This window comes from Ranitomeya imitator, chromosome 5 (genome assembly GCF_032444005.1).
Source record: "Ranitomeya imitator isolate aRanImi1 chromosome 5, aRanImi1.pri, whole genome shotgun sequence".
NCBI classification, from domain to species: Eukaryota; Metazoa; Chordata; class Amphibia; order Anura; family Dendrobatidae; genus Ranitomeya; species Ranitomeya imitator.
The window spans coordinates 321,684,874-321,709,460 of NC_091286.1; the positions used below are offsets into that span (position 1 = coordinate 321,684,874).

General features: G+C 44.4%; 1 protein-coding gene across 1 annotated transcript in view; it reads right to left on the reverse strand.

The window, feature by feature from the left end:
• The window catches only part of UFL1 (UFM1 specific ligase 1), a 103,454-nt gene that overhangs the window by 73,571 nt on the left and 5,296 nt on the right, over window positions 1-24,587 (reverse strand). Inside the window, exons 2-7 of the mRNA XM_069726345.1 lie at window positions 19,922-20,067; window positions 19,804-19,832; window positions 16,202-16,299; window positions 9,249-9,363; window positions 8,707-8,837; window positions 4,963-5,021 (exon numbers count right to left, since the gene is read on the reverse strand). Coding sequence (XP_069582446.1) covers window positions 4,963-5,021; window positions 8,707-8,837; window positions 9,249-9,363; window positions 16,202-16,299; window positions 19,804-19,832; window positions 19,922-20,067 — 578 coding nt within the window. The remainder of the gene's footprint in view (window positions 1-4,962; window positions 5,022-8,706; window positions 8,838-9,248; window positions 9,364-16,201; window positions 16,300-19,803; window positions 19,833-19,921; window positions 20,068-24,587) is intronic.

The following is a 24,587-nucleotide window of genomic DNA, read 5'->3' on the forward strand; positions in this document are numbered from 1 at the left end:
TGGTGGAGCATTGTCCTGCATGAAAATCATATTTTTCATTGAACAATACTGACTTCTTCCTGTACCACTGCTTGAAGAAGTCTTCCAGAAAATGGCAGTAGGTCTGGGAGTTGAGCTTCACTCCATCCTCAACCCGAAAGGTCCCACAAGTTCATCTTTGATGATACCAGCCCATACCAGTACCCCACCTCCACCGTGCTGGTGTCTGAGTCGGAGTGGAGCTCTCTGCCCTTTACTGTTCCAGCCTCTGGCCCATCAAGAGTCACTCTCATTTCATCAGTCCATAAAACCTTTGAAAAGTCAGTCTTAAGAATATTTCTTGGCCCAATCTTTACTTTTTATCTTATGTTTCTTGTTCAAAGGTGGTGGTTTTTCAGCCTTCCTTACCTTGGCCATGTCCCTGAGTATCGCACACCTTGTGCTTTTCGTTACTCCAGTAACGTTGCAGCTCTGAAATATGGCACAACTGGTGGCAAATGGCATCTTGGCAGCTTCATGCTTGATTTTCCTCAATTCATGGGCAGTTATTTTGCACCTTTTTTGCCCAACACGCTTCTTGCGACCCTGATGGCTATTTGCTATGAAACGCTTGATTGTTCGGTGATCATGCTTCAAAAGTTTGGCAATTTCAAGACTGCTGAATCCCTCTGCAAGACAGCTGACAATTTTGGACTTTTCAGAGCCCCTCAAATCTCTCTTCTGACCCATTTTGCCAAAAGGAAAGGAAGTTGCCTAATAATGAAGCACACCTTATATAGGGTGTTGATGTCAGTAGACAACACCCCTCCTCATTACAGAGATGCACATCACCTGATTTACTTAATTGGTAGTTGGCTCTCAAGTCTGAACAGCTTGGAGTAGGACAACATGTATAAAAAGTATCGTGATCAAAATACAACTTGCCTAATAATTCTGTACACAGTAGACAGCGCAGTATGTGAAATCTCCGCTTTGCAGTCCAACTGAGTGTTTTTTCCCCAGTATTTTCTGGGCTGTGGCCTGGCACCCACCGGGAGTAAAATTGGGGTGCTGTTCCATATCTCTCTTTTCTCACATCTATCTATCTATTCACTGCTGTCTAAAAACTCAAGTAAAAAAACGCATTCAAAAACACTGCAAAAAAGGGCGCATTGCATGCTCCATTTTTCCTGCCAAGAGATGCAGAATTAGCTGCATCCAAGTACTCAATATGCGCACATACCCTAAAAAGTGAGAACACAGATTCTAAAAATATGATCCCCTCCAAATGTTCAAACCACCCCCTTTTGCCCCAATAAAATAAAAAAAAAAACATTTTTGGTAACATTGTGTTCATAAAAGTCTGATCTATCAAAATATAAATAAATGAATCTGATCGGCAAACAGCGTAACGAGAAAAAAAAAAAAAGTCAAAAGGCCAGATTTAGGTTTGTTTGGTCTCAACATTGAAATAAAAGGCGCTCAAATTTTGAATCTACACCCAAAACGGTACCAATAAAAATATCAGCTCAGGGCACAAAAAATGAGCCCTCACCAGCCCCAGATGCCAAAAAATCATAACGCTACGGGTCTTGGAAAATGTTGATGTAATTGAAATTATTTTTTATATGGGGCATATTTTAATATGGAGCATCTTATGGGGCCCATCATAAACTGTATGGAGCATTATATGGGGCTCCTGATTCAATATGGATATTCAAAAACACTTAACCTACTGATGTCTCAATTAATTTTACTTTTATTGGTATCTATTTTTATTTTTATTTCCAAAGATTTTATTTGGATTTTAAAATAACAGGCAAGAAAAGGGAATAAGGGCGGGATAGGACGGTGGGGAGGGGGGGAGAGGAGGAGGGGGGGGGAGAAAGAGGGGGGGTAATAAGGGAGGGGCATAGGGAAAAAAAGCAATGCAACATTATAACAGTGATATACACTTATAGGGTACATAATGTCCAGGTCATAAGGTTTAAACGAAGCAACTGCGAACCAACGCATAGACAAATAAACAAACGAGAGATTGCAAGCCAATTAAGGCCAATTTACCAGTAGCTGCTGCATTTTCCACCCTAGGCTTATTTATACTCGAGTCATTAAGTTTTCCCAGTTTTTTGTGGCCAAATTAAGGGGGTCGGCTTATACTCGAGTATATACGGTATATATTTCTCCTGTTGCTCAGCTCAATATCAGGGAGCTGCCTCAAAACAGATGGTATAGGAACACAGACATATGCATGCTGCAACTACCATGGGGGTCAAAATACCAAAATATAATATCCAATTAACCCCTTAGTGACAGAGCCTATTTGGTACTTACAGTGGGGGAAAAAAAAGTATTTTTAGTCAGTCACCAATTGTACAAGCTCTACCACTTAAAAAGATGAGAGAGGCTTGCAATTGACATCATATGTAGACCACAACTATGAGAGTCAAAATGAGAAAACAAATCCAGAAAATCACCTTGTCTGATTTGGCAAGATTTATTTTAAATATTTTCCAAATTATGGTGGAAAATACGTATTTGGTCACCTAAAAACAAGCAAGATTTCTGTTTCTCACAACCTCAAACAGTCACACGCCAAACTCCACTATGGTGAAGACCAAAGAGCTGTTTGAAGGACACCAGAAACAAAATTGTAGCCCTGCACCAGGCTGGGAAGACTGAATCTGCAATAGGCAACCAGCTTGGTGTGATGAAATCAACTGTGGGAGCAATAATAAGAAAATGGAAGACATACAAGACCACTGATAATCTCCCTTGATCTGGGGCTCCACGCAAGATCTCACCCCGTGGCGTCAAAATGATCACAAGAACGGTGAGCAAAAATCCCAGAACCGCACGGGGGATCCTAGTGAATGACCTGCATAGAGCTGTGGCCACTATAACAAAGGCCATCAGTAACTCACTACGCTGCCAGGGACTCAGATCCTGCAGTGCCAGACGTGTCCCCCTGCTTAAGCAGGTACATGTATAGGCCCGTCTGAAATTTGCTAGAGAGCATTTGGATTATCCAGACGAGTATTGGGAGAATGTTATATAGTCTTATGAAACCAGTAGAACTGTTTGGTAGAAACAAAACTCGTCATGTTTGGAGGAGACAGAATGCAGAGTTGCATTCAAAGAACACCATACCTACTGTGAAGCATGGGGGTGGCAACATCATGCTTTGCGGCGGTTTCTCTGCAAAGGGACAGGACGAATGATCCATGTACATGAAAGAATGAATGGGGCCATGTATCATTAGATTTTGAGTGCAAACCTCGTTCCATCAGCAAGGGCACTGAAGATGAAATGTGGATGGGTCTTTCAGCATGATAATGATCCCAAGCACACCACCAGGGCAACAAAGTAGTGGCTTCATAAGAAGCATATGAAGGTCCTGGAGTGGCCTAGCCAGTCTCCAGATCTCAACCCATAGAAAACCTTTGGAGGGAGTTGAAAGTCTGTGTTGCCCAGCGAAAAGCCTAAAGCATCACTGCTCTAGAGGAGATCTGCATGGAGGAATGGGCCAACATACCAACAAAAGTGTGTGCCAACCTTGTGAAGACTTACAGATAACGTTTGACCTCTGTCATTGCCAACAAAGGATATATAACAAAATATTGAGATGAACTTTTGTTAATGACCAAATACTTATTTTCCACCATAATTTGCAAAACAAATCTTGCCAGATGAGACAATGTGATTTTCTGGATTTGTTTTCTCATTTTGACTCTCATAGTTGTGGTCTACCCATGATGTCAATTATAGGCTTCTCTCATCTTTTTAAGTAGGAGAACTTGCACAATTGGTGGCTGACCAAATTTTTTTTTTTTCCCCACTGTAATGACCAAGCCAATTTTTACAATTCTGACCACTGTCACTTTACGATATTATAACTCTGGAACGCTTCAACTTCAACATATCCCACTGATTCTGAGACTGTTTTTTCGTGACATATCGTACTTCATGTTAGTGGTAAACTTCTTTGATATGACTTGCATTTAATTTATGAAAAAAATGGAAGCTTGGCAAAAAATTTGAAAATTTTGCAATTTTCCAACTTTTAATTTTTGTACCCTTAAATCAGAGAGTCTTATCGCACAAAATAGTTAATAAATAACATTTCCCACACGTCACCTTTACATCAGCACAATTTTGGAAACAACTTTTTTCTTGTTAAAACGTCATAAGGGTTAAAAGCGATTTCTCATTTTTACAATAAAATTTACAAAACCATTTTTTTTTTTTTTAGAGTCCACCTCACATTTGAAGTGAGTTTGGGGGGTCAATATAACAGAAAATACCCAAAAGTGACACCACTCTAAAAACTGCACCCCTCAAGGTGCGCAAAACCACATTCAAGATGTTTATTAACCCTTCACGAGAACTAAAGCAAGGTGGATGGAAAAAAAAAATGAACATTTTACTGTTTTCACAAAAAAAATTATTTTGGAACGAAACTTTTTTATTGTCACAAGGCTATCAGGAGAAAATGGACCACAAAATTTGTTGTGCAATTTCTCCTGAATACCCCGTATGCGGGGGAAAAAAACTGTTTGGGCGCATGGCAGAGCTCCAAAGGGAGGGAGCACAGTTTCACTTTTTGAACGAAAAATTGGCTGGAAGCAATGGCAGGCGCCATGTCGCGTTTGGAGACCCTCCGATGTACCTAAACAGTGGAAATCCAATTGTAACTCCAACCTTAACACAGACCTAACCCCAATACACCCCTAACCTGAAAATGTTGCGTTTCCATGCTGGCGCCACACACCTGAAATCGCCACGTGCAGACACATCCGCATACAATGCATGTCCCTGTGTACCCAATGTTAAAGATAGGTACGCAGGGAAACGCAGGACGCAGCCGGCAGTAGGTGGAGCTTCACGGAGGAAGTCCGCTGCCATCCGCAGCGCACAGGAACGCAAGAAACCAGCCTAATAGATGTGTTTGACTTATCAGCGATCCCTGGAAAATGAATGGAGGACTCATGCGGAAAGACTTACAGTACAGAAGATGCTCTGGGAAACCATACTGAGAAATCAGCCCGATTACTGGTGTGGGTCTAAAACAAAGCAATTTACAGCACTGGTCACTAATATAATGGCTTTATTAGGTGTATAGCTTAATTAAATAGATACACAATTATTAACTTTCAGTGGATTGTCTTTCACTGGCCTTATGATCTACTACTTTGCATTAAGATATCTATTTATATAAACAACTGCAAGGTTTCTAAAAGAATTGGCGCCTCACCACTGCAAGATCTAGGAATCTCAGAATATATCCTAATCATATCCTACTGACTTAGAAACATAGCCGATTACAAGAGAGCCATGCCAACTGCACATCGTCACCACCATCTGCATGCTAGAATAATGCCAGAATTCACTGACAGTAAGCAGAGATCTACAAAGTGGTAAAGAATCATACAGTATAGTAAGTTATGTAACTATTAATTGTACAGTAGTTACGTATTTGTTGCATGTTGTCTCTAGAACTATAATGCCACCTATTGGAAGTAGCAATCCTAACAGTCAATGTCGACCCTTTAACGAGCCTTGTCACATGACTTGGGTCAGACGCCTTTCACACAGCCAAACCAGATCTCCACTTTGCACTGATGAGGGGCAGTACCCCGAAACACAGTGTCTGCAAATTGAGATTCTGGTTTGGCCATTATCCTAAGTCATGTGACAAGGCTCGTTAAAGGGTCGACATTGACTGTTAGGATTGCTACTTCCAATAGGTGGCACTAGAGTTCTAGTCCTCTTCCTCTCTGAAGAGACTATTTGCATATTTCCCAGAGGGGCATTGTGGCTTTAAGTCTCCTCATCTTGACATGATTAACATGTCACTCTCCGCAAGGAGAAACGATGCTTCTTTGATCCCGTATTTATTGCATAAAATCTTTGGCTCTTCAATGGTTGGGTACACAGACCGCATCAGGATTATTACAAGGGTATTGTCCACTCCGGCACCAATCCCTCCCTGACCCCTCCACTGCTCTCAGCCCCATGTCTCTCTAGTCTCCTAACAAATAATGTTAAATACCTGCTGCAGCCAATCAATGGCCACTAAATTACAGGCGTTCTTCTGCTCATACAGAATTGTGAAGGATATTTCTAACATGATGGTGGCGGTGTTCACAGAGCTGAGAGCAGAACAGCATTGCTAGTCTGGGGGGGCAAGAATCATTTTTTTTCAATTATGCAGCAGGCTGGGTCGATTACCATGATGTTGTCCAGTAGTGGACAACCCCTTTATCTTCTAATATCCTGGGAACTACTATGCTGCACTTCAAATTTCATTTGGGTGATTCCATCATTTAATGGAAATTTCAGTTTCCAAATAAATATATTTCTTCTTCAACTGCTTGCCTTGACATCAAGCTAAATTGACGTCCCTGCAATCAGATTGCTAGATACCCACCCTGCATGGCAATATAAGCTCCCTGTAGTAATAAATAGAGCTCTCAGACCTGATGAGGCAGGTGTAGATACTCTGAAAATCCAGGCCACATTGGCTGTATAATCCTTTTTTAAAGCTGGTGTTTAGCAAGAAAGTGAAAAAGTCCAAGTTTATTTATGAGCTGAATTCAATCTCAACCCACCTAGTCTGACTGACAGGTCCTCAAGTGTCCTTCCAGCTTCTGGGATCTCACACTGCTCAGTACAAGCTGCAGCTGTCAGTCAGGCTGGGGGGGGCGGAGGCTGGACTATACAGCCATTCTGACAAGGTGTATATAGCTATTCTGGCCTGCATGAAAGGGGAATAAGGGGCTCATTTTTTCAGTCTTCACCCTGGACAGATCAGGCAGACGATGCTATAACCTTGACAGAGGAGGTTGTGAGTCCAGATCATATGATTAGCACTAAAGCGGCCATAGCTCTATTTTTGCTCTGTGCTCAAGACATGTTATATATTCATCTGATGTGTGCCATATTTAGATTATTAAATGGTTGCGATTTTTTTGTTTCCAAGTCAAACTTTCATTTTGGCTTCTTTCTTACAAATACTAGTACACTCATGGGGAAACACAGAGGAACCAACTCCATTTTGTATGAATTAAGGGCCACTGGGGCCGGGCTATCTGTAGCACACTTGGGATAATAAGCTATACCATTAGTGTTCGTCTAGAGCAGGGATGGGGAACCTTTTTTCCGCCAAGGGCCTTTAGGTTATTTATTACTATATAGGTGCGATAGTATATGGTATTACCTCAATCTGGTGTGCTGTATATGAATGCTCTCCCCTGTAACATGGAAGGTGGTCTGTGGTTTGGTGTGCGCTCCGTAGCCGGTCACGTGATCTATCACGTGTCAGTGACGCCACGCAAGGTCCTGCAGCCGCGCTGCGCCTTGCCGGCTCTTTCTTAGGACAGAGCCCCTTCTGCCTGTGCACGGCAGATTGTTTTTTCTTTGGGAGGTAACGCCTGTCACCGGCCGGGACGGCGTCCCCCTGATTATTGCCATTTTGTTGCCTAGCCCTTTACCACCAATTCCCTTCTGGCACCCGTCTGAACTGAAATACTGGAACCGAATGGACACCATCTGAAGGACCTTCCATGTTACAGGGGAGAGCATTCATATACAGCACACCAGATTGAGGTAATACCATATACTATTGCACCTATATAGTAATAATTTTGTCAGTTTCATACGGTGTTATGTCTTTATTTATATTTTTACTGAAATTTTAGCGCAAATATATTTTTATATTGTTTATTTTATGGATGAACGGAGTGGTTTTCATCCTTATATTTGCTGCAATTAGATTCAGTCATTGCGTAGCGCCTTCTGGACAATTGTTTATTCCTTTAGGATATTTATACCATCCTTCGGGGGCCGGACAAATCGCGCACTAACTCCGCCCACAAAGTACATTCTGACTCTGGAGCTGATGTCGGAGTGTAAGCTTTCATTGAATCCACCTTTGCGTTATAAATAGTGAACGTGCTCATGCACATGCTCACAGTGCAAGAAAAAAACTAAAGGGCAGGCAAAACCCAGCACTGTGGTCCTCTGAAATCTGTCCGGGGGCCGGAGAAAAGGTCATCACTGGCAATAAACGGAACACGTGCCGGAAATTTCCCACCCCTGGTCTAGCACATGGATTAGCTCGTGTTACAGTGGAGTTCTATTTTACGGTACACAAACATTAAAGGGATATTCCCATCTCTAAGATCCTATCTCAATGTGTAGTAGGTGTAATAATATTAGCAATTACCTCCAATTAGAAAAGTTGTATAGTTCTACTGATAACCTATGTCGCTAAGGCCATGACCAAGGCATTGCAGAACCTTAGGTAGCCAAGGATAGTAGCCATTGTTACGACCACTGATATATAGACAGTTCGCTAGTTCTAGTAACCATGGAAACCCAAAGGTCCTGCACATGAGGAAAGCGACATGGCGTATCAGAAAGGCCACTACCACCACCACCACAGCCACCACTACCACATCTACTACATATTGGGATAGAATCCTGAAGATGGCAATACCCTTTAAGCTGCACATACATTTTTCTACTTTTGTTTTTTTATAACATATTGAAACAAAGCTGTGTTTTATCCAAGTATATCTCTTGAAGAACCTGTTAGTCAGTGTCTGATTGATTTTCAATAAGACTCTTCTCCTACAATGTATCTGGGTCTTCTAGAACCTCTTATTTGAACTAGAATATACGGCTATAGATTAGAATATGAATATAATATAGAACTTGTGGCACGTAGGTGTGAAAGACGCTTACCTTGTAATTGCAGTAAAGAGCCCTCGGATGCGTGCCTTATGCCGGGCAACAAAGGCCTCAGTATAGATGACACCCTTGTTGTTCTGGTCTATCTTCCCTTGGATTATACTTCCAAGTCTTAGGTCCAAAGACTGCAGGTAAAGAGGGATTAGACGTGAGAGGCGGTTTACTTTCCTACCGTTGGACTCTATTGTTTGACTGAGCAACTCGAACACTTGGCCTATGTGAAACAACTTATCTGATCAGCCCTACTGAATCACATGGGGCAGTGTGCGGTCAGTGTACTATCTCATTTTAACTGACAGCACTCTCATCCCAGCGTGAAAAACTGACTATTTCCATATTAAAGATGACAAGTTCCTCAGTGCCCCTCCTCCCTGCTGCTGTCGGCGTTAAGCACCAATTTTATGTTTACCCTGAGAACTATATTCCTGTAAATGTCAACAGTGAGAAGAGTCCGTTTTATCTCCTAATGCAGTAGTAGTAGTAATAAAAGAAACATAGAGCTGCTGAAATATGGCTCTGGCGCGCTCCTTTATCACCTCTGTCAGGAAGTCTCCGGGAAGGTCGTATGTCTTGCATAGTTCTGATATAGTCACTTGGCCGGCTTCCTGCAATTTATCATTGACTTCTTCAGCTATCTGGTCCAGATAGTTGCTGATAATAAAAAGAAGAAATGTGAATAGATGCGTCTTGCTAAAAATAAGAAACACAGATGAAACTCGGGACATGTGTCGCTATTGTCCTCTTGGTTAATTAACAAATAGAAAGTCATTCAAGGAATTTAAAATATGTGAAACGTACTATTGTCATTTTTAATGTAAAACTGAAGGGAATCCGACAGCTGATTCTTGATATGTTTTCACCTTCCTGACCAGGCCAATTTTTTCAATTCTGATCACTCATCTTATGAGGCAATAACTCTGGAACGCTTGAATGGATCCCACTGATTCTGAGACTGGTTTTTTTATCATGTACTTCACGATAGTCAAACTTTCTTTGATAGGACTTACATTTATTTGTGAATTTAAAAAAAACAAAACAGAAATTTGTCGAAAATTGTGAAACTTTCAAACTTTTTAGATTTTTATGCCCTTAAAATCAGTCATGTCACACAAAATAGTTACCGCATATACTCGAGTATAAGCCGAGATTTTCAGCCCAAATATTTGGGCTGAAAGTGCCCCTCTCGGCTTATACTCTAGTCACGGTGGGCAGCAGGGTCGGCGGGTGAGGGGGAGAGGGCGCTGAGGCATACTCACCTAGTCCCAGCGCTCCTGACGCTCCCCCTGCCTGTCACACTGTCTTCGGGTGCCGCAGCTCTTCCCCTGTACAGCGGTCACGTGGGACCGCTCATTAAACTTATGAATATGGACTCCACTCCCATAAGGGTGGAGCCACATATTCATTCCTCTGAGCGGTGCCAGTGACCGCTGACAGGAAGAGCTGCGGCACCCGGAGACCGTGTGACAGGCAGGGAGAGCGTCAGGAGTGCCGGGACTAGGTGAGTATTTTATATTCACCTGTCCGCGTTCGCGTCCTCTTGCACTGACTGTGCAGGTCAGAGGGCGCGATGACGCATATAGTGTGCGCGCCGCCCTCTGCCTGATCAGTCAGTGCAGAGAGACGCCGGGACCGGACGCTGGGGAGCTGCAATCAAGAGAGGTGAGTATGGCATTTTTTTTTTTTTTTTTTTTATTATTATTGCAGCAGCAGCAATGGCACAGCTTTATACGGAGCATCTATGGGGCAATAATGAACGGCGCAGAGCACTATATGGCAGCTATGGGACAAGAATGAACGGCGCAGAGCACTATATGGCAGCTATGGGACAAGAATGAACGGCGCAGAGCACTATATGGCAGCTATGGGACAATAATGAACGGCGCAGAGCACTATATGGCAGCTATGGGACAATAATGAACGGCGCAGAGCACTATATGGCATAGCTATGGGGCAAGAATGAACGGTGCAGAGCACTATATGGCACAGCTATGGGGCAAGAATGAACGGTGCAGAGCACTATATGGCACAGCTATGGGGCAAGAATGAACGGTGCAGAGCACTATATGGCACAGCTATGGGGCAAGAATGAACGGTGCAGAGCACTATATGGCACAGCTATGGGGCAATAATGAACGGTGCAGAGCACTATATGGCACAGCTATGGGGCAATAATGAACGGTGCAGAGCACTATATGGCACAGCTATGGGGCAATAATGAACGGCGCAGAGCACTATATGGCACAGCTATGGGGCAAGAATGAACTGTACCCCCTGAAAGTGCTCAAAACCACATTCAAGAAGACGTTTATTAACCCTTTATAGGTGCTTCACAAGAACTAACGGCATGTGGAAGGAAAAACATAAAACATTTAACTTTTTCACAAAAATTTACTTTAGACACAATCTTTCACAACAGTTATAGGAGAAAATGGACCAAACAATTTTTGTGCAGTTTCTCCTGAGAACACAGATACCCCATATGTGGGAGGAAAATCACCGTTAGGGCGCACGCCTGGGCTTAGAAGAAGGGAGTGCCTTTTGACTTTTTGAATGCAAAATTTTCTGGAATAATTAGCGGACGCCATGTCGCGTGTGAATAGCCCATTTTGGACACTTGACTCAGGAAACATATCTAGATGTGTATTGATCACCTTGAACCCCCAGGTGCTTCACAGAAATTTCTACATTGAGCCATGAACATTTAAAAAAAAAATAAAAATCTAATTTTTCCCACAAAAGTGTTTTTTAGCCCGAAATTTAGCATTTTCACAAGGGTAACAGGAGAAATTGCACATCAAATTGTGGATTCCATTTTCTCCTGAGTACACAAATACCTCATGTGGTTGAAAACTACTTTTGAGCCACAGTGCCAATCTTAGAAGGGAAGGAGCGCCATATTACAGTGCAGATTTTGCTGGAATAGTTTGATTGTGCCATGTCACATTAGCAGAGCCCCTGAGATGCCAGAACAGCAGAATTCCCCCATAAGTGACCCCATTTTACAAACTACACCTCTCAATGAATTCATTCTGGGGTGCAATCACATTGACACCAAAAGGTGTGTCACAGAATTTTATACCATTGGGCAGAGAAGAAAAAATTTACATTTTTACCACCAAGATTGTGTGTTAGCCCCAAGTTTTAAGTTTTCATACTGGAAAATGGGTAAAAATGACACCAAAATGTGTCCCTAATATTCTGCTGAATGTAAAAATACCACGTATGTGGCTGTACAGTACTACTTACCTACAAGGCGAGAATCAGGAGGGATGGAGAGCTATTTGCCTCTTAGGTTTTCCTAGAATAGTTTGTGACCTCCATATACATGGCCCCTAAGTGCTAGAAAAGCAGAATCACTCAAGTGGCCCCAGTCTGGAAATTATACGCCGTTGAGAATTTATCTACAGGTGTAGTGACGATTTTGACTCCATGGGCATTTTCTAGAAACCAGCAGCAGTGGATGTTACTGTGTGGAAATTGCAAACGGTCATTGTAGTAACCAGTACATAGTACCCAGCTCATGCTTCTGGAGACATGCACCTGTAAAATAGGGGCTCAGAGGGGAGGGGGAATTTGGATTTGGGAGCGAAGAATTTGAAGACTTTTTTTTTGGAGGGTGAGGAACCAATTTGCTTTTCCAAAGCCTTTGTACTAGTAACATAGAAGCCCCAAATATTTCTCATTGACATATGAGGGATCTGAGTGGAGACTTTCTTTTTTTGTGGATTGAGTTGAAGCTTTTATTGGGAACATTTTGGATTACATTTATCCTGCACTCTACTCTGAGCACTTACTTTGGAGTTTCCACCTAGTGACTTGGCAGATGAAACCCCCGCAGGATCCATTCACTATAAATGAGGCAGCTGAGTAATTCTGGGCTCCGTCTAGCCTGTGTTCAGCGGTGTCCTTTCCAGAAGCGCACAAAACTGTGGTCGACGGCGCTTTTCTGCTCGCCTAAAAGACAGACACCGTCGGCTCACAGGTCCTATGGCGTCCACAGTGCCTCCATCTGCCCCATTATAGGGAATCTTCCGCCGGGAGTTCCGTCTGAATCCTGATTTCAGAGAACTACACAGAAACCCCGATGTAGAGCTCAGGAAGAATGTAAGCTGTGCACTAATGGGATCTTTGGGAGGCAGAATGAACAAATCAACAGCAGGCGATGAATTAGTTTTATTTTTTTACATTGTTCCCTCTGTGATATAAGTAATTAGACAACTTTATTCTTTGGTTCAGTGCGATTACAGCGATACTAGATTTATATCGAGTTTTTATGTTTGGCTGCTATCACTTTTTATACATGGCCATATTTAAACAGCTATAATTTTTCCATATTTCGGACAACAGGGTCATGTGACAGCTTTTCAGGACAAGTTAGCGTTTTTATTGGTATCATTTTGAGGCACATGACATTTTTCTGCACTGCAGGGCTTCAGATCAGCATCTGGCAGACACGAAGGAGGCATGTCTACTCCTGCTCTTAGCAGGCGCTCACAGGCCACCTTTCTTGCAGGACACTAAAGGACTCCGCAGCTGTCTTGCGGCCCGGGATCACCATGGAGACTATCGGCACAACCCAATCTCATCGCATTGTGCTCCTAATTGTTCAATTTGATGGACCTAGGTCTTTTTTCAACCTATGTAACTAGGTTTCCGTCACTATTGACAGCGGCATCAGAGGTTAAACATCCGCACCCCTAGATCACATCAGGAGGAGGTGGCAAATAACTTGATCTAAAAAGTTATGACTGTGGGAGGCAGACAGTGGCGATACACATATATACACAGTGAAAAGCAAAAGGGTAACAATGTTTTCAGCTTTTGACTTTCTCATTATCCACTTCTGTTTTGAACTTGAGTCTGCCATCATGTTATAGACAATCATCTTGGCTATCTCATACATAAATTTGACTTACAACTATTTAGCATATGATTAGCTATGCAAATACTTGTCATGTTACTGCATTGTTACAGTTTTTCTCCAAAAGATCTAAATTTTAATTGCTATTTTGTTAGTATTTAGTAAATCCACCATTGGCTTTCAACACTGCCTGAATCCTTCTGAGCATGTGCTCGATTAGAGATGGGCGGACTCCTAGATCTTAGAATAAAATAAATTGGGATATAATGCTACCTGTAAATATTGGCCAACATATCCCAATATACACTGATCAAAAAAATAAAGGGAACACTAAAATCCCACATCCTAGATTTCACTGAATGAAATATTCCAGTTGTAAATCTTTATTCATTACACAGTGGAATGTGTTGAGGACAATAAAACATAAAAATGATCAATGTAAATCAAAATTAATATCCCATGGAGGTTTGGATTTGGAATTATACTCAAAATCAAAGTGGAAAATCAAATTGCAGGCTGATCCAACTTCAGGGGAAATGCCTCAAGACGAAGAAATTATGCTCAGTAGGGTGTGTTGCCTCCATGTGCCTGTATGACCTCCCTACAATGCCTGGGCATGCTCCTGATGAGGCGGCGGATGGTCTCCTGAGAAATATCCTCCCAGACCTTGACTAAAGCATCCGCCAACTCCTGGACAGTCTGTGGTGCAACGTGACATTGATGGATGGTGCGAGACATGATGTCCCAGATGTGTTCAATCGGATTCAGGTCTGGGGAACGGACGGGCCAGTCCATAGCTTCAATGCCTTCATCTTGCAGGCACTGCTGACACACTCCAGCCACATGAGGTCTGACATGGTCCTGCATTAGGAGGAACCGAGGGCCAACTACACCAGCATATGGTCTCACAAGAGGTCTGAAGATCTTATCTTGGTACCTAATGGCAGTCAGGCTTCCTCAGGCGAACAAATGGAGGGCTGTGTGGCCCTCCAAAGAAATGCTACCCCACGCCATTACTGACCCACTGCCAAACCGGCCATGCTGAAGGATGTTACAGGCAGATGATCGCTCTCCACTGCGTCTCAAGACTCTGTCATGTCTGTCACGTGTGCTCAGTGTGAACCTGCTTTCATCTGTGAAGAGCACAGGGCGCCAGTGGCGAATTTGCCAATCCTGGTGTTCTGTGTCACCGCCATGTATGGTGTTGGGCTGTGAGCACAACCCCCATCTGTGGAAGTTGGGCACTCAGATCATCCTCATGGAGTTGGTTTCAAACCATTTGTGCAGACACAAGTATATTTGTGGCCTGCTGGAGGTCATTTTGCAGGGCTCTGGCAGTGCTCCTCCTGTTCCTCCTTGCACAAAGGCTGAAATAGGGGTCCTGCTGCTGGGTTGTTGCCCTCCTACGGCCCCCTCCACGTCTCCTGGTGTACTGGCCTGTCTCCTGGTAGCACCTCCAGCCTCTGGACACTACACTGACAGACACGGCAAACCTTCTTGCCACAGCTTGCATTGATGTGCCATCCTGGATGAGCTGCACTACCTGAGCCAATTGTGTGGATTGTAGAATCCGTCTCATGCTACCACGAGTGTGAAAGCACAACCAACATTCAAAAGCGATCAAAACATCAGCCAGAAAGCATTGGTTCTGAGATGTGGTCTGTGGTCCCCATCAGCAGAACCACTCCTTTACTGAGTGTGTCTTGATAATTGCCAATAATTTCTACCTGTTGTCTATTCCATTTGCACAACAGCATGTGAAATTGATTGTCAAACAGTGTTGCTTCCTAAGTGGACAGTTTGATTTCACAGAAGTTTGATTTACTTGGAGTTATATTCTGTTGTTTAACCCCTTAACGACCGCCGATACGCCTTTTAACGGCGGCCGCTAAGGATACTTAAACCACAGCGCCGTTAGTTAACGGCGCTGTGGAAAAAGTAAATAGCGCCCCCCAGAGTCCGATTTTCTCCGGGGTCTCGGCTGCCGGGGGTAGCCGAGACCCCAGAGAACATGATTCGGGGGGGGGGGTTTTACCGACCCCGCTTTTGCGATCGCCGGTAGACATGTGGGAAATGTTATTTATTAACTATTTTTCGTGACATATCTCTCTGATTTAAGGGCATAAAAAATACAAAGTTTAAAAATTGCAACATTTTAAAAATTTTCGCCATATTTTCGCTTTTTTCATAAATTATCGCAAGTAATATCGAAGAAATGTTACCACTATCATGAAGTACAATATGTCACAAAAAAACTGTCTCAGAATCAGCGGGATCCGTTGAAGCGTTCCAGAGTTTTAACCTCATAAAGTGACAGCGGTCAGAATTGTAAAAATTGGCTCGGTCATCAAGTACCAATTGGCTCTGTCACTAAGGGGTTCTGTGTTCCCTTTATTTTTTTGAGCAGTGTACTATACTGTTAGCCCAAACAATAATATACACAAAGGGCACTTAGAGGGGTAATTATTGAAGGAAATGAACCAGTACCAGAATGAATATTGACACACGGTATAATTTGTATAAACATTAGATACTTTGTGCAGCATGCTAAATATAAGGCTGGGATGCAATATGCACAAGCCATGATCCTATTCAATGGAAGTAGGCAGCAAGAACCCGTTTACTTACTTATCCACAAGCTGCCCAAGCACCAGCTGAACGCTCTCATCGACTCTCACCAGCTCATCAGCTCTGCTTTCTATGTGAGTCAGATCAACATTGACAACCTGGTAATTAGAGGACATCAAATATTAAATACACTACAAAAAGTTAGTGCCTAAAATGACCTGAATATATGATTATCTGGCCACCGATCACTGTGAGACATGCAGTGACAGAAAACAGGGGTTTAACTTCCTGAACACATCGTAAGTGCGACCTTTATAAAGTCACGTTTGCTGTCATTTGTTGTGAGGGAGGTTAGATCAGGAATCATGGAGACCGATGTCACCATAACTTTAGAGCACAAGTTCCCAACATGAGGCATGGAACACAGAACGCTCATTTATCTTTAAGGCCAAGTTCTTGCAATGAGTTTTTGATGCTGCGTATTTTCACTGTGCAAAAAAACGCAGCGTCTTACAGTTACAGCACAAAGGATGGGATTTGTGGAAATCTCATGGCCACTGCGCTTTTTGTAATTTACACAGTGGCTCAGTGGTTAGCATTGCTGCTTTGCGGTACTGGGGTCCTGGGTTAAAATCCCACCAAGGACAGCAACTGCAAGGAGTTTGTGAGTTCTCTCCATGTTTGCGTGGGTTTCCTCCCACACGCCAAGGACATACTGATCGGGAATATCTCACTCTGCAGGCGCGGACCTCAGTAAGGTTACCGCAGTTCATCAGCTATGAATACCGGTAACCTTAGTGACGTCAGCAGCAGCCAGATTCACACAGCACGGTCAGAGCGTTTCGGCTGGTGTGATAAGCGTTCACGTTACTCATGTCACCGCTCAGCACACTGTCCGGATGTAGCAGAGTTGGGGCTCATCGTGTGACGTAGGATGGATTCACGATGGACCCCTTTGCATTATTTGATTTTTTTTTAAATGTAATAAATGGGAAAAAGGGACGGGGAGAGCTTTGTACAGATAAAGGACTTTTCTCTGTGTGCTTTTAGCCTGAAACTTGGATGGGTTAGTAATTAGGATGTCTTATAGACGCCTCTCCATTACTGACCCTGGACATTACATAGCAGACATCAACCCCAAAACCATTACCCTGCTTGCCAACGCACCAGGGCAAGCAGGAGGAGAAAAAGGCTAAGACAGAATTGGCGCATCTAATGGCTGCACCTTTTCTGGAGCAGCTTAGTGCTGGTGTTATTATTCTAGGAGGAGGCCTTCCCTGTCTATTAACCCCTTACCCCCGGAGCTTTTTTCCGTGTTCGTTTTTCGCTCCTTTCCTTCCCAGAGCCATAACTTTTTTTATTTTTCCATGAATATGGCCATGTGAGGGCTTGTTTTTTGTGGGATGAGTTGTACTTTTGAACAACATTATTGGTTTCATCATGTCGTGAACTAGAAAAAGGGAAAAAAATTCCAAGTGCGGTGAAGTTGCAAAAAAAGTGCAATCCCACACTTGTTTTTTTGATTGGCTTTTTTACTAGGTTCACTAAATGCTAAAACTGACCTGCCATTATGATTCTCCAGGTCATTACGAGTTCATAGACACCAAACATGACTAGGTTCTCTTTGCTAAAAAAAAAAAAAATGCCCCATTTTCCGATACCCGTAGGGTCTCCATTTTTCGTGATCTGGGGTCAGGTGAGGGCTTATTTTTTGCGTGCCGAGCTGGCGTTTTTAAGGATACCACTTTTGTGCAGATACGTTCTTTTGATCGCAAGTTATTGCATTTTCATGCAATGTCGTGGAGACCAAAAAAACGTAATTCTGGCGTTTCGAATTTTTTCTCGCTACGCCGTTTAGCAATCAGGTGAATCTATTTTTTTATTGATAGATCGGGCGATTCTGAACGCGGCGATACCAAATATGTGTAGATTTGATTTTTTTTTATTGATTTTGAATGGGGCGAAAGGGGGGGTGATGTAAAATTTTATATATTTTTTTTTTCACATTTTTTTTTTTTTTTACCTTTTGCCATGCTTCAATAGCCTCCATGGGAGGCTAGAAGCTGGCACCACTTGATCGGCTCTGCTACATAGCAGCGATCATTAGATCGCTGCTATGCAGCAGAAATGCAGGTGTGCTATGAGCGCCGACCACAGGGTGGCGCTCACAGCAGGCCAGCATCAGTAACCATAGAGGTCTCAAGGACCTCTATGGTTACCGTTCTGACGCATCGCTGACCCCCGTGACGGGGGTCGGCAATGCGCTTATTTCCGGCTGCCCGGCCGGAAGCGCCGGTTAAATGCCGCTGTCAGCGCTTGACAGCGGCATTTAACTAGTTAATAGCGGTGGGTGAATCGCGATTTCACCCGCCGCTATTGTGGGCATATGTCAGCTGTTTTGTACAGCTTTGATGCGGGCTCACCGCCGGCGCCCTGCATCAAAGTGCAGTATCTGACCTCGGACGTAGTATCCCGTCCGAGGTCAGAAAGGTTAAATATGTGCGTGGAAAAAAAAATGTTGGTTCACAGTAGCGTCGGAATCTCCCCGTCGCAATGCGTCGGGCAGAGATTCCGACGCTAGCGTTTGACGCACTGCACAACGGAGGCAGCGGATGCATTTCTCCGGCGCATCCGCTGCCCCATTGTGAGGTGCGGGGAGGTGGGGGCGGAGTTCCGGCCGCGCATGCGCGGTCGGAAAAAGCAGTCCGTCAAGAGCAAAAAACGTTACATGTAACGTTTTTTGCTCCCGGCGGTCTGCCACAACAGGGCGCAACCGTCGCACGACGGTTGCGACGTGTGGCAAAGCGTCGCTAATGTTAATCTATGGGGCAAAAACGCATCCTGCAAACAACTTTGCAGGATGTGTTTTTTGCCATAAACGACGCATTGCGACGTCTGGCAAAAAACGCCAGTGTGAAAGTAGCCTTAATAGCTCCATAGAGTACAATGTTTAATTGCTGTATCCGTAAAAAGAAAAAAATTGATACAACGCATACGTGCAGCACAGACGTGAATGAGGCCTAACACTGTTTTAACAATGTTTGCTCTATTGAGATTTGCAATTGTGATAAATCACTGCACAAATGACAGTGCAGTAAATGGGAGGTTATGCACACCGCAGTTTTTCGGCTATGCACCTTTGTATTTGTGATAAGGAAGGAAATGGGATATTGGGATTTAATTGCTGGTATCGGACTAGATATGGCTGTCGTGATATCTGTAAGGGTATGTGTCCACGTTCAGGATTGCATCAGGATTTGGTCAGGATTTTCCATCAGTTTTTGTAAGCCAAAACCAGGAGTGGAACAATTAGAGGAAAAGTATAATAGAAACATATGCACCCACTCCTGGTTTTGGCTTACAAAAACTGATGGAAAATCCTGACCAAATCCTGATGCAATCCTGAACGTGGACACATACCCTTAGGCTGCCGTCACACTCGCAGTATTTGGTCAGTATTTTACATCAGTATTTGTAGCCAAAACCAGGAGTGGGTGATAAATACAGAAGTGGTGACGTGTTTCTATTATACTTTTCCTCTAATTGTTCCACTCCTGGTTTTGGCTTACAAATACTGATGTAAAATACTGACCAAATACTGCTAGTGTGACGGCAGCCTAAGAAAGTTACATGACCTGTACATTCAATGATCCTCGGCTCACCTGTTGAAGTTCCACAATGTTCACTCTCCCTATAAAAAAAAACGAAAAACCACAAGTTTTCATTATTTGGTGTTATGGGAAAGTAGTCCTTTAGAGTAAAGCAGTGTGAGGTACGCACCGCCTCGGACCTGAAGCTCGTCCCTGATCTCAGTAGAGATTTGTGCTGGTGTAATGTATTCCTTCCCATCCAGCGTGTGCACCACATCCAGCTGCTTCTCCGCAATGAGCTTAGAAACTATTTCAATGCAGTTGCGCTCAGATAATCTAAAAAAACAGAAACAAATAATGACGTTTATTGTGAACATATCTTTCCAAAATTGCTTAAATTCTCAAGATTAACATTCCGCTCACACAGGTTTTTCTTCAGTGTTTTTTTGGAGCTTCCAAAATCCACATAAAAACCACTTTCGATCTTCCCTCCGTCAATAGGGAAACGCTCCTTTAGTGAATGCTGCGTTTTAGTTTTTTATCCAGCACCATTTTTAAAGGCATCATTTCTGATCCTTGGAGGTTTTTCTGCATCTAAATCCTGGTTTTATAAAGGTTTTTATGCACTTCTTTTAGCAATGAAGAACGAGCAAAACATTCCTTATTATAGGTGTTTAGTAACAGGGCAGGTTCCATTTTTTTTTTAAAAGGATCTGCATTAAAAGGTATACAGAGTATTTGAAGCAGTTTTTGTTTTCAGCTTCAAAATCGACAGGAAAAAAAATCTGTGAAAATAAATAAAAAAGCAGCAAAAAACATGTTGTTACAAAGTTACGATAAATCCGCATTGTTTTTTGGTAGAAGCTTTTCTTTGAATGTGGCTTTTTTCAGGCTGAAAACTCCACATCAATGAACATACATCACTGGTATAAAACCTGGCGCTCCAGTCTGAGAGCGGTGCTATACACTACGGTAAGAGAGCATCCTGCATGTACAGACGTGCACGGGTTTATAGCTCTACCGTCAGCATCTCTTGGATGGAGAGAATGGAGCGCTGTCACTGGATGACATAGAAGGGTAGAGGTGGAAGGGACCTCCAGGGTCATCGTATCCAATCCCCGGCTCAATGCAGGATTCACTCAATCATCCCAGACAGATGTCTGTCCAGCCTCTGTTTGAAGACTTCCATTGAAGGAGAACTCACCACCTCTCGTGGCAACCTGTTCCACTCATTGATCACCCTCACTGTCAAAAAGTTATTTCTAATATCTAATCTGGCCATGGCTCTGGGGTTTGTTAACCGACTGCAGCGGTGACATCATGATTAATGTGTACCTCACCACTGCAGCCAATCACCGAGCTCAGTATGTATGCCAAGCAATACAATAGCCAATACTATAGTCAGTGATTGGCTGTGGCAATGATGTGCACTGCAATCGTGATATCAACACTGCAGCCAATCACAGAGCTCAGTGCTTGTGTCATCTACAATAGCCAAGCTCAGCGATTGGCAGCAGTGAGGATGTGCACTGTAATCATGTCAACACTGCAGCCAATCACCGAGCTCAGTGCTTGTGCCGTCTACAAAGGCCAAGCTCAGTAATTGGCTGCGGCAGTGAGGATGTGCACTGTAATCATGTCAACACTGCAGCCAATCACCGAGCTCAGTGCTTGTGCCGTCTACAATGGCCAACCTCAGTGATTGGCTGCGGCAGTGAGGATGTGCACTGTAATCATGTCAACACTGCAGCCAATCACCGAGCTCAGTGCTTGTGTCATCTACAATGGCCAAGCTCAGTGATTGGCTGCGGCAGTGGGGCTGTGCACTGTAATCATGTCAACACTGCAGCCAATCACCGAGCTCAGTGCTTGTGCCATCTACAATGGCCAAGCTCAGTAATTGGCTGCGGCAGTGGGGCTGTGCACTGTAATCATGTCAACACTGCAGCCAATCACTGAGCTCAGTGCTTGTGCCGTCTACAATGGTCAGGCTCAGTGATTGGCAGCAGGGAGGATGTGCACTGCAATCATGATGTCAACACTGCAGCCAATCACCGAGCTCAGTGCTTGTGCCGTCTACAATGGCCAAGCTCAGTGATTGGCTGCGGCAGTGAGGATGTGCACTGTAATCATGTCAACACTGCAGCCAATCACCGAGCTCAGTGCTTGTGCCGTCTACAATGGTCAGGCTCAGTGATTGGCTGCGGCAGTGGGGCTGTGCACTGTAATCATGTCAACACTGCAGCCAATCACCGAGCTCAGTGCTTGTGCCGTCTACAATGGCTAAGCTCAGTAATTGGCTGCGGCAGTGAGGATGTGCACTGTAATCATATCAACACTGCAGCCAATCACCGAGCTCAGTGCTTGTGCCATCTACAATGGTCAGGCTCAGTAATTGGCTGCGGCAGTGAGGATGTGCACTGTAATCATGTCAACACTGCAGCCAATCACCGAGCTCAGTGCTTGTGCCGTCTACAATGGCCAAGCTCAGTAATTGGCTGCGACAGTGAGGATGTGCACTGTAATCATATCAACACTGCAGCCAATCACTGAGCTCAGTGCTTGTGCCGTCTACAATGGCCAAGCTCAGTAATTGGCTGCGGCAGTGAGGATGTGCACTGTAATCATGTCAACACTGCAGCCAATCACCGAGCTCAGTGCTTGTGCCGTCTACAATGGCCAAGCTCAGTAATTGGCTGCGGCAGTGAGGATGTGCACTGTAATCATATCAACACTGCAGCCAATCACCGAGCTCAGTGCTTGTGCCGTCTACAATGGTCAGGCTCAGTGATTGGCAGCAGGGAGGATGTGCACTGTAATCATATCAACACTGCAGCCAATCACCGAGCTCAGTGCTTGTGCCGTCTACAATGGTCAGGCTCAGTGATTGGCAGCAGGGAGGATGTGCACTGTAATCATATCAACACTGCAGCCAATCACCGAGCTCAGTGCTTGTGCCGTCTACAATGGTCAGGCTCAGTGACTGGCAGCAGGGAGGATGTGCACTGCAATCATGATGTCAACACTGCAGCCAATCACCGAGCTCAGTGCTTGTGCCATCTACAATGGCCAAGCTCAGTGATTGGCTGCGGCAGTGAGGATGTGCACTGTAATCATGTCAACACTGCAGCCAATCACCGAGCTCAGTGCTTGTGCCGTCTACAATGGCCAAGCTCAGTGATTGGCTGCGGCAGTGAGGATGTGCACTGTAATCATGTCAACACTGCAGCCAATCACCGAGCTCAGTGCTTGTGCCGTCTACAATGGCTAAGCTCAGTAATTGGCTGCGGCAGTGAGGATGTGCACTGTAATCATATCAACACTGCAGCCAATCACCGAGCTCAGTGCTTGTGCCATCTACAATGGTCAGGCTCAGTAATTGGCTGCGGCAGTGAGGATGTGCACTGTAATCATGTCAACACTGCAGCCAATCACCGAGCTCAGTGCTTGTGCCGTCTACAATGGCCAAGCTCAGTAATTGGCTGCGGCAGTGAGGATGTGCACTGTAATCATATCAACACTGCAGCCAATCACTGAGCTCAGTGCTTGTGCCGTCTACAATGGCCAAGCTCAGTAATTGGCTGCGGCAGTGAGGATGTGCACTGTAATCATGTCAACACTGCAGCCAATCACCGAGCTCAGTGCTTGTGCCGTCTACAATGGCCAAGCTCAGTAATTGGCTGCGGCAGTGAGGATGTGCACTGTAATCATATCAACACTGCAGCCAATCACCGAGCTCAGTGCTTGTGCCGTCTACAATGGTCAGGCTCAGTGATTGGCAGCAGGGAGGATGTGCACTGTAATCATATCAACACTGCAGCCAATCACCGAGCTCAGTGCTTGTGCCGTCTACAATGGTCAGGCTCAGTGATTGGCAGCAGGGAGGATGTGCACTGTAATCATATCAACACTGCAGCCAATCACCGAGCTCAGTGCTTGTGCCGTCTACAATGGTCAGGCTCAGTGATTGGCAGCAGGGAGGATGTGCACTGTAATCATATCAACACTGCAGCCAATCACCGAGCTCAGTGCTTGTGCCGTCTACAATGGTCAGGCTCAGTGATTGGCAGCAGGGAGGATGTGCACTGTAATCATATCAACACTGCAGCCAATCACCGAGCTCAGTGCTTGTGCCGTCTACAATGGTCAGGCTCAGTGATTGGCAGCAGGGAGGATGTGCACTGTAATCATATCAACACTGCAGCCAATCACCGAGCTCAGTGCTTGTGCCATCTACAATGGTCAGGCTCAGTAATTGGCTGCGGCAGTGAGGATGTGCACTGTAATCATGTCAACACTGCAGCCAATCACCGAGCTCAGTGCTTGTGCCGTCTACAATGGCCAAGCTCAGTAATTGGCTGCGGCAGTGAGGATGTGCACTGTAATCATATCAACACTGCAGCCAATCACTGAGCTCAGTGCTTGTGCCGTCTACAATGGCCAAGCTCAGTAATTGGCTGCGGCAGTGAGGATGTGCACTGTAATCATGTCAACACTGCAGCCAATCACCGAGCTCAGTGCTTGTGCCGTCTACAATGGCCAAGCTCAGTAATTGGCTGCGGCAGTGAGGATGTGCACTGTAATCATATCAACACTGCAGCCAATCACCGAGCTCAGTGCTTGTGCCGTCTACAATGGTCAGGCTCAGTGATTGGCAGCAGGGAGGATGTGCACTGTAATCATATCAACACTGCAGCCAATCACCGAGCTCAGTGCTTGTGCCGTCTACAATGGTCAGGCTCAGTGATTGGCAGCAGGGAGGATGTGCACTGTAATCATATCAACACTGCAGCCAATCACCGAGCTCAGTGCTTGTGCCGTCTACAATGGTCAGGCTCAGTGACTGGCAGCAGGGA